Here is a 14,768-nt window from a genome sequence, read left to right as displayed (position 1 = left end):
TTATTTGACATGTGGGAGATAACCCACTTTTCAGTCGCACCTGAGATCAGTTATTCTCCAAGCAAATTCAAAATAGACCCTTAAAAGGGCCACAATTACTTCCAAATCTCTTTCATCACTCACAGCCATATTATCATGTCTCACTGGCGCTTAAAATACCATAGTACTTGATATAACATTTCATCAGTAATCTGTCATATGACAGGTCCACAGTCTCTTCCAAAACAGTTCCTCCACTTAATGCAATCCAGAGCTTTCTCCTTNATTGATTGATCAGTAACTGTCAGATGACAGGTCCACAGTCTCTTCCAAAACAGTTCCTCCACTTAATGCGATCTTCTGTTTTTGGAAAGAGACTATCCAGGAAAAGTGATAATGTGGTAGTTTTTCCATTTGCTTTCCACATCGCAGTACAACAGCCGTTCAAACCACTCTGGTCACACCTGTTGCTATACGAACTTGAACCATCTCGAGCATCATTTGCTCTGTGCTTCAAGTCGCTGGTGATGACGCTGCTTCCGGCATCGGTTTTTGGTCTCTCGTCTGATGCCTACCCTTTGACCTGTCCAGCAAGGGAGGCCCTGCCAGTAGCTACGCTACCGCTGGTATAGCTCTCAGGGTCCTTGGCATACTCAAACCCCCTCACCACGATAAGGTAGAGACACCAACGAGGGGATATAACACTAAAATAAAATGGTCCTCCATCATTTTCAAAATCCATCTCAATTCATTATTCATAGTTGTATTATTATCGAATCACACTGATGGCACATAGTTGTAGTATTTTGTAATCATAAAATAAAATGGTCCACAGCCACTTTCACTTCCCCTCTATATTTACTGTTCACAATCATTGTACTAACATCAGTATTATATAAAGCGTAATCTCCTGAGATGTAACACTGTGTAATCTGGTACAGGGTCAATGTTTTGGAGAAACATATTCTTCCATCTTCACAAAAAATACGCCATTCAAGCAGCCTTACCAAATCACTGGTGAACTCCCACCAGATTATACAGCATTTCACTCGTCACTTTCAAACCTTAAATCCAATTATGTTATATAACGCTGTAAAATAACTGAACAGGCGAAGTTAAAGTTCATATGAAGGCAAAAATTAGCCCATTCCTAATAAACAACAAACAGTTCAGTGTCCCGGTTCCAACACGCTACCAAAGGATCCATAATTCAAATCTCAAGTTCAACTACCATATCAATGTGTATGAAACTCCTACATTTTTTCAAGTAGGCCATGTCTTGTCTACTGAAAACAACGGAAGCTCCAATATCCCCCCCCCCCCAAAATCAGTCATTAAATCACAAGAATTCCAATATCCAACATAACATCCACAAACATATATGGTTAGGTTAGCTGTCACCACAACAGAATGATACATAAATATCACTCTGTTGTGGCGACAGCTAACCTCACTATATACATTTTGGACATGCAACAGGATGCACGCTATGAAGGTAATATCCACAAGCCACATAAAAATTTCTTTATACCAACATTTATGCACTTGGCTACACACTGAATCCAAACAAATCCTATGTATTATAAAAGAGAATTTATCTTGGTGGTGGAGGTGGCATGAATCGTCCACCTCTGTGGTCTAGTGGTCAGAGGTCCACTTCAGTTCTTGGCACTACTAGATTTTATGAGAAATAGTGGGTCTGGAATGGGGTCCGCTCATCCTCGTGAGGATAACTGAGGAGCTATTTCAAGCAAGTAGCGGCTCCGGTCTAGAAAACCGAGATTAATGGCCGTGGGGATTTGTTGCGCTGACCACGCGACACCCTCTATTCGCCAAAGTTGGCACTAACTTTGCCAGCAAGCACCGGTCACTCAGTCAGTATAGTTTGCTTGCATACTAAAACCAGAGAGTTTTTTTAGTGGCGTGAATCTCTTACTGTACTTATTTATGTTTATGTTTAACAACAATAGATATTCTCACCATTCCATTCTTGTACTTAATATATTCATAATTGTAAGCTTGGCATTTATAAGGGCAATTAAACATTTTTTTTATGGAAAACAAATGAGTAAAGAAAATGGCAGCTATAACTATGTAAGTGTTTTATATGTATGTTTACAAACATGTAAAAAATATATATTAGGTGGCAAAACAGTGTTATATTTTAAACATCTTAGTAAACTGGTATGTCCCACATGTTTGGTTTCCATGTATTTTATCTCTATGAATCCTTACTGTCCAGGAATAGGGATAACGGTTTACTATCAACTCAGGTGTGATGATATTAATGTGGAAAAAGTGCAATGTGCAACAAGGCAGACTACATATAAGCACTAGCATAAAAATGAGAATAAAGGTTAATTCAGGTTCTGTTATAGGATGGCTATAAATAAGCAGACTGATGTTCTAAAATCTGTTATTCAACTAATCACACAATGGAAGTGTTATAACCTTCAAAGTTTGCCCCCCCCCCAACCCCTACACTGCTCCAGGCGAATTTTCCACTGTTGGAAGCAATGCTGCAGGTCCTTTTCTGATAGCTTCTTCATTACCTCCATCGCTTTTGCCTTCACTGCATCTACGGACTCAAAACGGTTTCCTTTTAATGCAGACTTGATCTTTGGAAATAAAAAACAATCACATGGGACTAGGGTGGATGTTCCAAGACGGGGATCTTGCGCCTCACCAGAATAGTCTTGACAGACAGTGCATTGTGTGCTGGGGCATCGTCATGGTGAAGAATCCATAAGCCATTATTCCACATTTAAGGTTTTTTTTTGTCATCCATTCATGAAGGGTTGTCAGAACTTCCTTATAGTAGACCTGATTAATGGTATGACCTTCAGGCACCCAATCAACGTGAACAATCCTTTATATGTTGAGAAAACAATATCATCACTGCTTTGAAATTGGACTTCTTGTTCTGTGCTTTTTTTTTTTTTTGGTGACGTGGCTCTTCTAATGCATAGATTGGTGCTTAGTTTCCAGGTCATACTGAAAAAATTATGATTCATCACAAATTATTATATTTCCTAAAAAGTTTGGATCATTTTCAGTGTTTTGAAAGATGTCAGCACAAATGGTCATTTGAGTTGTTTTTTCCTTCTCAGGAGTGAGGATTCTTGGCTCTATCTTCGAGCACACTTTTTTCATGTTAAAATGTTAATATAGTCTGTTGAACACTTTCTTTATCAATGCTGGTTAATTCAGCAACTGCTCAAATGCTCAGGCAACGATATTTTTGAACAATTCCACTTTCTTTTTCAATGTAGCACCTGTTTTTGATGCGCAAGGCCAACTGGGACGCAGATCTTTTTGATCTCTCCCCTTCTCTCTTTAAATCTTCTGAACCACTCAAAAACTTGAGTATACGGTAGACACCCATCACCATAAACTTCCATCAACAAATTGTGCATTTCTGTAGTGGATTTTCCAAGTTTTGCAAGGAATTTCACATTGATGTTGCTCTACTTTAACACTTAACCTAATTCTGATGAGGTTCAGATACAAAGGCTGCTACCACACTGTTGCCCTGGCCTTGGAAGTGGTAGTGTTGATGGAGGGGAGAGGACAGACTAATATGCCATCCCACTCGATGTTGCCAAGGCCACGTAGTCTGCAAGAAAATCAGTCTTGATATTTTATAGCTGTTCCTCATATATTGTTTCTGACTTACATGAAGCAATGAAACAACTAGATAACAAAAGTCAATTATTTCCGACTGTATGCAAGTTTGTCTCTCCAGAATACTGTATTGCAGCATCCTGTTGCACCATGTATTCCAATATTAGCAATCTCACTTTATCGTCTTCGTGCAACTTCATCCATACATGAAATTCACACATTGAAGTCTCGTCTCTTCTTATTTATTTAACACTGCATATTTCAGTCTAACTGGCCATCATGAGGTGTATAAGATTGCAGATGAAAACTGCTGATGTTGTATTTCACATTTTACGAGTAGTGTAAATGCTTATAAAATATTTTATTTTATTACTAGATTATCATTCCATGGTTACTTTTGTTGTGCGCACATGCTGTGGGTCTGATGTATCTGTAAATATGTAATAATGGGTTATATTAATGTTTTATTTGAGAGATGGATATGTTATATACTGTTCTGTCTCTATGATTGCAATGTTAATGAAACTTTTTGGTGTTTGGTTTCTTTCCCTTGTGCCACGTGTAGCTGTTCTTGTTGTTTTGTGTAATGGTTCTGTTTTTATATAGGAGGGCTGGGTGTGTGGGCTGCTAACTGGTTTTCATTTTCTGCAGTGTTCTGAATATTGGGTTATGTGTATCAATGTTTGAGTCATTCATGTGTAAGTTATTTTTACTGATTTTGTATATATGGCATTTTTCCAATGTGTCTTAAGTGTCTTCCATTTTTACGTGTTCTTATAATATCCAAGAGCTTGGAGAGCGTAGTCGTTATAGCAACTGGCTACTCACTGGATGGCCGAGGGGTCGGAGCTTGAGTCCTGGTAGGATCAAGGATTTTCTCTTCTTCACGTTGTCCAGACAACCTCCTATCTAATGAGTACCGGGGGCTCTTTCCCCGGGTGTAAAGCAGCCAGGATGTGAAGCTGACCACTCACCTCCATCTAGCGCCAATGTCAAGAAAATGTAGATCTATACATCCACTCCCCCATACGTCTTTATGGCCTAGTGCTTAATTCGTTAAGCACAGGGACACCTTTCCCTTTTAATGTCCACTGTAACTGTTATGGTTGCATATGCATGAAGCACATTTGATTTGTGGCTTGGGTATACTGAATTACTATTATTATTCCTAATGCTTGTATATGTTCTTTGTATCTAGTGAGGAATGTTCTGCCTCTTTGTCCTATGTATTTTAGTTTAGGAATTTAATTCGGTACACTCAACTTTTGTTGTATTTCTCTGTTCATGGATGTTCTGTATTGTGTTCTGTGTTCTAAATGCTTGCTTGCATATCCTTGAATAGCATTAAATGAACAATTAGAAGAGACAAAGAGCTCTCAAAGTGTGAATTCTAATATATAGACAAAGTTGCACAGAGACAGCGAAGTGAGAGGTAAATTTTGGTTTCTCCATTTTAAGACAGTTCTCGGAAAAGTTTATAATATGAGAATTAGTCTGCTGTTGTGGAATGTGGAATATGCCAGTTTAGAACAATTGATAAACCGCACATTTCTTTATATTAGAGCTACACATCTCCAAATGAAAACTAACGGGAAACGTTTTAAATCAGTGACAATGACAGATATATCATAAAATCTGAAGTAATATTTTAAAACCTTCCAGTCTAATGCATCTGGGCCTTCAAAGTGCATACTGTACAGTATCTACTAACCAGGAAGAATTAAGAGGTCCTGAGTATAGTCCAACCACAAGTCAATCCAAATCCTGTACATTATTTAAATGTTTACTGTTATACTCTTAAGCCTAACTAGCCTTTCCTTCAGGCCATAATACAGTTTTTCCCCCCCACATTACAAATTACACTTCCAGAAATTAAATAAGAAAACACATGCTTCTGCATGCTTAGCATGAAATAAACGTAGAGAGATTATACACACATCATTTCTTGTGTATTTTAAATTGGCATTCTGTGATTACTTTCATAATTCTGCTGAATACTGAGTATTATTTTGTATAATGAGTACTTAACCCTAGTCTAAATGGGCTCATTTTATGTGCCCTAAATGTGAAACGATTGCTTCTCTCTTCATAAATGTGATAATTCTTTCTAAGACTTAAGTGATAAAACTTGGTTCAAACATGTTGCAATATTTAGACTTTTTTTCCCACTAAACATGATAAAACATGATTTTAATTGAAACATCAAATTGTACGTTAGAAATCTAATTACCAGTGCCTTTCCTATCAGGATGAATATACATCATGAATGGGAACTAAAATACTGAAATGCATGAATCTTCAAAACTTACATTAGTATTCAGTAGGTGCTGCTAATTTAGCCAATGCAAAAGTATATTTTATTGAATGGATGATAAATGAATGTTCGTACCATGCAATTTATTTTCAGATACAGTATTCTTCAATCAAGAAAACAATGTAATTACTAGAATTTATATATTCTTTTGTTACCAAATAAACAAGTCTTTTCATATCTGCTTCTTAAAGTGCTTTTTCAAAAGGAATAAAAACATTATAAACTATTCACTTGATTCTTTACATCAGGTTCATAATGAATTATATGAAAATAGCCCATCCTTCTCTATACTGTCCCTCTGTCCTTCTGAACCAACACTCTGGTCTGACTTGATCCTATTTTTAATCTCAAATTATTTTTCCTTACATTAATATTTAAATTTGTTTCTCCCAAAAAAACCATATGTGGAAATTTCATTGTGTATTAAAATATCTACTGTACAGCATCTGTTAGAGGCTGAGTCGACCCCAGGGCCATAGTGCAGCTGGAAGGATTAGGTCAACTGAAAAAATTAATTAAACAATTTTCCTGGGGAGTAAAGTGCAGCCGGCACGTATGGCTGACAACCTTACCACCATCTCTGAGCTGATTGTCTAGTTAATGTGGGACCCTCAACGTCTCACAACCCTATCAGTCTTCACGGCCTGGTACAGGGATAGCCTTACTTCTTCTCTCTCTCTCTTTTTTTTTTTGCAGCATCTTTATATTGTGAATAAATTCAGCAGTCACAGGCAGTTGGTAAAAGGTGGCATCCAGTCTGGAAGGTTGGTTATGGTGACAGACCTCACCATTAAAAACTAATGTGTTAACGAATTGTGCTGCAATGATTCATACATGCACACCTTTGCATATGTGACGATAAACTTTTGGCTTTCATATTATCAGGAATCTGACTGGCTGGACAACCATCAGCTGTTCAGGGAGGACACTGGCCATGGAGTCAGATGTTAAAATTTCTAAATAAATTCATGGAGAATCTTATTAATGCATGGCACTCTTCCTAACATGGCCTGCAATATTCATGGAGAACAGGTATCTATTATGGGTGTTCCTTATTATTGTAATCACTCACTCGTAGAGCTGAGCCCTTCTTGAGAAGATGCCAATTGTGCAGTTACTCAAGAACTTGCCAGCATTTTATCATTTTATGGAACCTGAAGGTTCATTACTGCATTCACAAGAGCCCTCCACTGGTCCCTATCCTGAGCCATATCAATCCAATCTATACCATCCCATCCTATCCCTCTCAGATCCATTTTAATATTGTTCACCCACCTATGTCTTGGTCTTCCAGTGGTCTCCTTCCTTCACTTTCCCATCAATATCCTATATGCATTCCTCCTCTCCTTGATTCATGCTACATGCCCTGCCAATCTCATCCTTCTTGACTTGATAATTCTAATTATACTTGAAGAAGAGTACAAGTTATGAAGCTCCTCATTATGTAGTTTTCTCCAACCTCCATCACTTCATCCAAATATTGTCCTCAAACACCCTCAGTCTATGTTCCTCCCTTAAAGTCAGAGACCAGGTTTCACACCCATACAGAACCACAGGCAAAATTATAGTTTTGTACATTCTAATTTTTACGTTTCTGAACAGAAGATGAGAAGGCAAAAGGTTCTGGACTGAATGGTAACAAGCATTACCCGAGTTCAATCTCCTCTTAATTTCCTCCTGAATCAGGTTTTGATTGTAAATGTTCTTTTAATGTGATTCTGAAATGAAAACTGGGATACTAATACTGAATGCACTTAATGTTCAGTTTTACCTTAGTTACATTCAGTAGCTGTCTTACACAAATAGGAATGTATTCTGTAAGCAGGTCCAGCACAAGTCTAAATTTCACCCCAACTGATAAAAAATGGAGAGATTTTGAAATTATGGTAGTTACAGTCAGTTCAGCCCAAGTATGTGATTTTGTGAATTTTAAACCCACTTTCCTCTTCTGCCCTCTGGTTATTTAAAGGTATTTAAATCTCCTAGTATTGAAAGGCTAAAATGGTTATGAATGTCATTACCACCATTAAGATAAAAATTTTAAATGGAATTATAAAAAATGCTTAATACACCTACACATTTGTTTTGTAAATCAATCATGTTTCACAAAGAAATAATTTTTCCTTTAATCCCTTATGGCAGAATGATACAGCATTCAGCTGCTAAACTGTATGAAGTATATATATTGCACAGAGAAACTCAAAATACTGTGATAGTTACACAGTTCTACATGCTACATTATGAAACGTAAGCAGAAACTCCCTACCTGAGCAAACAGGTTTCCCTCCGGCAGACGTGGAAGGTGTGAGAGATGACATCGAACCACTACATGACAGTCATCAAGTACAGTATTGAAGAAACGACGTGTAGGTAACAAGGCTTCCAGATCAATTACTAATTCCAAAAATCGTTCACAGTAGTGAACCACTTCACTGCTGACTTCACCTACAGTGCAACAAAAGAACAGCAAGTTACTCTTTACTCTTGTTCTGTTAAAAAAAACCGTAAAGGTATCCCTGTAACAGACTGTGGAGGCCCATAGGGTTGTGAGATGTTGGAGTTCCCACATTTTCTTGACAATCGGCTCATAGATGGCGGTAAGGTTGTCAGCCCTACGCGCCAGTCGACCCCAGGGCCATAGTGCGGCTGGAAGGGTTAGGTCAATTGAAAAAATCCAATGACCTCATCAGGACTTGAACCCACGACCTTCCGGTTTGTAGCATAGTGCCTCATCCAACTACGCTACCGCGTGCCCCTCGTTTCCTTATGGGGTTGGTAATGCTGTAAACATATTTACAACGTTTTGGGACCCATAAACATATGTGTTATGACCAAACAGAGCACATCTCCACAAAGTTTTCATGCTTTCTCTATATAATCTTCTAATTTTCAGGTACAGTCCTACACCACAGAATCCATTTAACTTTTCTAATCATAGTTTTCCCCAATTTACAATTAAGTTTCTATGGTCCAAGCCCAACTGTATGCACATATATATAAACAGAGTATTCAATTAAACAAAAAAAAAAACATCATTCTCATTAGCTGAATGAATATAAGCACTGAAAAGATGCAATAAGTGTTCAAGGTTGCAGCATTTAGACGCAACAACACAGAGTACTATAACAGCACTATACAGAGTATATCCTAGTTCAATGGCAGTAATCAAGCTAACCTTCTGGTTGTAAAGATTCAAGTAACTTCATGAATTTGACCATAAGTCTTTGCAGGAATCTACGTTCCCAGTCCAGTTTCTCTCTCGCCTCTTGAGTGTCTTTGCGCTGAATCAGTTTCCAGTACTTTCTCCATTTGGGAACAGCTCGTAGTTCTTGCTCTCTCCGGCCCTAAACAAATGAAGTCCAAATGCAAAAAGCCCTGTACATGTATAAACCAAAACTGAAACATACTATTCTCATGTAAGACTGATATTTACACACAACTGCACACCAGCAGAATCCAACTTTAAAAAATGTAAAATGTAAATTACTGTTGTAGTAGTAATGTTAATGTAAATGTGTAAGCCATAACTGAAACACAGTAGACCTTTCTATTTTCTGCTACATGTTTTGGTCAAGACCATCATCAGACAGTTGATATGAGAATATGTTTAGTCATTGAATTACCGATATGCATCCATACCAGTGCAATGTATCATATTATATAATAACAGAAAATTTGCTTCAAAAAAGAAAACTGAAATGTAAATTATTGTAGTAGTAATGTTAATAGTGGTGGTCATCTAACATTTCATTTAACTTCCAACTCAATGCAAGAGTACAGTGAATTTAAAAAATATCTAGATTATGGTACAAAAAATATTTACCTGCTGTAATGAGACCCACATAGATAGTGATACAAGCCGTTTCACTTGGTCACGAATGAGGTCCACCTCCATACTGTTGAAGCAATGGTTTAGGAAAACCAACAGTGCTGTCTGTTCACGAAGAGAACAATTTGGCTCATCCATTAGACAGGCCTCCAACATTTGTTGGAAGAAGCCAGGAAAATGTTCTTGTAGCTTCCTAAATGGCTGAAAATTGAAAAGTGCCCGGGGTTAATAGGACTGCAGAATGGTCCAAATTATTAATTACTTCTAATATACAGAGAACCAAATGGGCCTGGAAATTTTTATATTTCAAATAAAAATACCATACCATACATAGCTAATGTGGAGCCATGACAGCACAGCCAGTATGATGACTGGATATGGGCTGCATGGCTGAGGGGTCAGATTTTAAGTCCCGGTAGGGGCAAGCTCTTTTTTCCTTTCCATGTCATCCAGAATGGTTCTGGGGCCCACCCAGCCTCTTATCCAATGGGTACCAAGACCTCATTCCCCAGGGGTGAAGTGGCTGGGGCGTTTTACCGAGCTTCAGGCAAAATTTAATGCAGATACGTCACTCGGTTTTGTCATCCATCAAAGACAAAACAAAACACGAAGTTTAAAGAGCACTCGTGTAAAAATGTGTGTTCACAGTGTGGTGTCACGTGGCAGACTGATGCAATAGGCTTTCAGAAGTGTGACCTTGGCCTCCCCTCTCATCCTCTTTCACCAAGGCAGTTACAACAATAAGGGGGTCCATACATGTACGAGTCTGGCTCGTGAGTCTGACTCGGCTCGGGTTCCAATGAACCAAACTCGTCCATGTGTGGGTTGCCACTCATACGTGTGTGGTGAAATTAATCCGAGCCTGGCTTGTACATGTATGGGCCGCCTAAGAGTCCAGGAACTTTCCGATACCACCTCATATTAGCTTGTATTGTACCTCAAAGATCATCACCACATTCACAAAAGCCTGCCACTAGCCCCTGTTATGAGATACTTCGTATCTTCACACATTAGTTCAGGATGTATCTTTTTAGAATTAAAGATGCAAAAGAAACAGTCCAATTCTAATGTCAGCACTGCAGCATTTATCATTTCTTAAATTCTACCTATAGTTTATTCAAATATTTTTATGATGAACAATGCCTTACCTGCCAAGCTGGAACTCTCTCCCTGAACTTCTCATTAACCATGATCACAATGGACATCATGTGAGCATGTGAAGACTTTGATGTAAGGTAATTGGGCCACAGATAATTCTCCAAATACTGGCTGAACTCCAACATCATGATACGGCGAATTGAAAAACTAAAATTCATGGAAAGTAATGAAGAAATGACATAACCATCACCATTCTTTGCTCTTTATTTAGGGTCAGATGCCCACTTAATGCTACTATAAAACAACCTTTCCATCCCTTTTGTTATCTTGTTGAGTATATTCTTCCACTGCTTCCAATAAGTTAATATTTTAGTTTGTTAGAGATTCTATTAGAGTTCATTCCTTAACTTAGTCAGTTAGTTATTGGAGAGGGTGGGTTTCCCCATGCACTTAGACCTGTATCGGTCCATTGTGCTTCCCTCTATGATTTCTACCAGTCTCTATATCCTACCGGTACTGGTGCTTACCATCAGTCCCGCCCAGCCAGCGAGACCGGCTCTACTAGCTGAGAGGTATCTGTAATGCTTCCCCCATCTACCGGAGGTATTAGAGACTGCTGTTGGGCGGGAAACGTCCGTAATTTGGCTCAGTGACCTCCTTTGGAGATATGAGGTTCTTTTACGTGCCGTAAAGCTAAGGTATGGGACCCACGGCTTAAAGTCCCTCCTGGAGGACTTGTTCCCTGAATTTTTCCGCCCTTAAAAATTCGACGACCTCCGCCAGGTATTTGAACCCGCGTACTACGAGTCATGAGGTGGGAACGTTACCTCTAGACTGCGGAGGCAGCTATGAACGGAACTTACTCTTTCTAGTTCAATCTACAGTGCTGCAAAAAATCTGTTATTAAAAAATCTGTACTTCTGTCATTATTTTGATTCTTCTGAAAGTGATTAAAGTGCAACCTGCCAACTCTCTCTTGAAATGACTGGACTCTGTGAATTAAAGACTGACATATTTAGATGATACTTTTATACAGATTACACAAACTCAATGTTCAAAATACAACAATCACAATAGGGGTTTGAAGAAGGTGTACTTAAAGAGAAGTCACAGAGCATATTCTGAACTTCAATGCCACATTAATGATGATATTTCCTCAGACATAAGTAATTACCATATAACTTCAAATATAAGACACCCTCAAATTTAAGATGTATCCAAATTTAAATGTGGGTTTTAAAAAATATTAGAAAGGTGTATTTATTTCAACCAGTTTATTTAGAAGACATCAATTAAAATAACAAAATATTAAAACACATTTAAAGCAAAAAATTATGGAAGATATAACAGAATAAAATGGAAATTTAAAATTTTATTTACATGCACATTCTTTTCTATCTTTCTTGTTCAATCAGAAACTTTGTCTAATGATCTTTCAGTCACACTTTCATTTTCTGAACATGATGAGGCCACACCACTTTGTTCACTGTTGTCCCAAAGAATGTCATCTCGCATTCCATCATCCACATTAGTCAAACAGTATTTTAAATATTATTTTGGAATAATATTGAATGGGACTTCTTTCCAAGCTTTTGATATCCACTCCACTATTACCGATGCTTATACTCTCTTTATTTTGCCACTATCAATGTACTTTAACTGACTTTATTCAGCCAGGCACCAGTGTTGTAGTGTAGTGGTTAAAGCCCTATGCTACAAGTTGGAAGGTCGCGGGTTCAAATGCCGATAAAGTCATTGGGTTTTTTTAAATTTCCCTAATCCTTCCAGCCACACTATGGCCCTGGGGTTCACTCAGCCTCTAACAGAAATGAGTATCAGGAATTAATTAAATAATTTTCCTGGGGAGTAAGGCGCGGGTGGCGCGTAAGGCTGACAACCTTACTGCCATCTTTGAGCCGACTGTCTAGATAATGTGGGTCCTTCATGGCCTGTTACAGGGATAGCTTTACTTTACTTTTACATTACCAGTGTTTATGGGGAAGACGCTTGAATTTTAATTAACTGACACATCAAGTGGTTGTAACTGACTTGTAATAATGCCAGGAATTATCACTAGATCAGTGTCTTTGTTCCTTGACCTAACCTATTTGTGATTATACTGGAGAGGTGGCCACAAAATGTATCCCTTGCAAGCATACTCAGTGGCTTTGATAACGCACCAGGCCAACATCCAAATCAGTCGTCCATTAACTCTGATGTCATCTACGCATCTTTTGGGCCCTAACTATTACATCTTTACAAAAAATTTTTTGGCACTATCTTTCTGTTTAACATTGACTCAAAATTATAGGTTGGGGATGATATGGCTTGATGACTCACTCTGCATCTGTTTTCATTAGGTTCTTTCCAGGCTATCCCATGGACAGTTTGCAAATTGTTGAATAATTCCTCAAATTTAAGACACATCTCAATTTTTCAATGGGAAAAAATGTGAAAAATGTGCGTCTTATATTCAAAGTAATATGCCATTAATGACTTCAATAGAGAAATGCAAGATGACTTTCCACCTGAGGCATAAGATTTCCATTGGTTTCATAACTTTCTTACACTATTTGTGCCAGAGACAGAGACACCAACAAAGGTGAAGAAATAACTGACAGCTCTATAAATGCTGCTCTGAAAGATAAATATACAAATCTTTATATTTTTTAATTTCTGGGCTCACCCAAGGGAAGAATTTAATCATCCTGTAAACCTGACTGTAAAGATTTATTTCCACTTGCTGTCTGTAATCTACAAGAAGGCATATTCTCAAGATATAAAATATAAATCAAATATCATAGGAGGCATTATGCAGAACACAACATGATACTGCTTTTAACACTCTACGTAACTTCAAAGTTCTTGTGGATAATAAGCAAACCTACTGCATTAAGTGAAATATAAAACGCTTCCTGAAATCTGACATAAAATATATACACATTCACCGTCTTAGTGCAGTAACCATGCTGGTTTTGAGGGCTTTGAGAAATTATTCTATTGCTAAATGAGTTCCGTAGAAGAAAAATGCATACCAGTTGCTGAATTGCACAAAATGTAACCACACTTACTTTGAGCCACGTATTTCTTTTGTGTATATATCTTCAACGACCCTGTCATCAAATGGGAGATGATTTTCTATGGTATACGGTGCCCAGTACCGATTTGCAAGCTAAAACAGAATATATCACATACAGATTATCCTAATTTATACTCATGTAAGTAAAATATCTCATAAACGTCTAGGTTATGTTTCCTCACCTGTGTAATTCTGTCAGCATTTATTTGGTCTACGGTCGGAGCCGGCCCTTTTGATTTCATACTTTGCGTACCGGTAGCCATAGCTTAGCCAGTACTCTTTATGTTACAATACACATTCATTACTAAAAACCAACACTCAATCGATTCAAACACCACTCAAAACATGCTGTCGAAAGCTTGCGAAACACACACACAGATCAGTACACAACGCTAATCACGTCCATATAGTCATGGATTACTAACTATCGATACGCTTATCACAGAATATTAATTATAAATAGGGTACAATAATAGAAAACTTCATTACTTTTCAAATATTTAAATATTTATCACATTAATATATTAACCCTGACATATACAATTAAACCAATAATTAACGGACTATCTGATCATGATGCTCAGATGATAATAATTGATAATATAATGTCATCTGAATAAGTAGGTAATCCTCAGCACATGAGAAATTATAGTAATTATAACTAAATTTCAAGAAATGCTAAGCTATGAACTATGGGGTGATGTTTTTACAAATGACACTGTAAACAATACTTTTAATGTATTTCTTAATACTTACTTCTGAATTTTTTACTCGTGTTTTACTAAAAAAAAATTACTTCCAAACTTAAAATGCAACCCGTGGATGACTTCCCGTTTCGCCATCTA

The 14,768-nt window shown here is 37.6% G+C and overlaps 1 protein-coding gene across 1 annotated transcript in view; it reads right to left on the bottom strand.

Annotated features, from left to right (window-relative positions):
* Positions 1 to 14,320, bottom strand: part of LOC111872332 (RNA helicase aquarius) — an 83,152-nt gene extending 68,832 nt beyond the window's left edge. The window contains exons 1-6 of the mRNA XM_023866088.2: positions 14,106 to 14,320; positions 13,916 to 14,016; positions 10,895 to 11,051; positions 9,741 to 9,947; positions 9,093 to 9,261; positions 8,184 to 8,362 (exon numbers count right to left, since the gene is read on the bottom strand). Coding sequence (XP_023721856.1) covers positions 8,184 to 8,362; positions 9,093 to 9,261; positions 9,741 to 9,947; positions 10,895 to 11,051; positions 13,916 to 14,016; positions 14,106 to 14,186 — 894 coding nt within the window. The 5' untranslated portion in view covers positions 14,187 to 14,320. The remainder of the gene's footprint in view (positions 1 to 8,183; positions 8,363 to 9,092; positions 9,262 to 9,740; positions 9,948 to 10,894; positions 11,052 to 13,915; positions 14,017 to 14,105) is intronic.
* Positions 14,321 to 14,768: the final 448 nt, after the last annotated feature.

This window comes from Cryptotermes secundus, unplaced genomic scaffold (assembly GCF_002891405.2).
Source record: "Cryptotermes secundus unplaced genomic scaffold, Csec_1.0 scaffold55, whole genome shotgun sequence".
Taxonomy (NCBI): domain Eukaryota; kingdom Metazoa; phylum Arthropoda; class Insecta; order Blattodea; family Kalotermitidae; genus Cryptotermes; species Cryptotermes secundus.
Note: the sequence above shows the minus strand (reverse complement) of the source record. Positions and strands in the feature narration are given on the sequence as shown.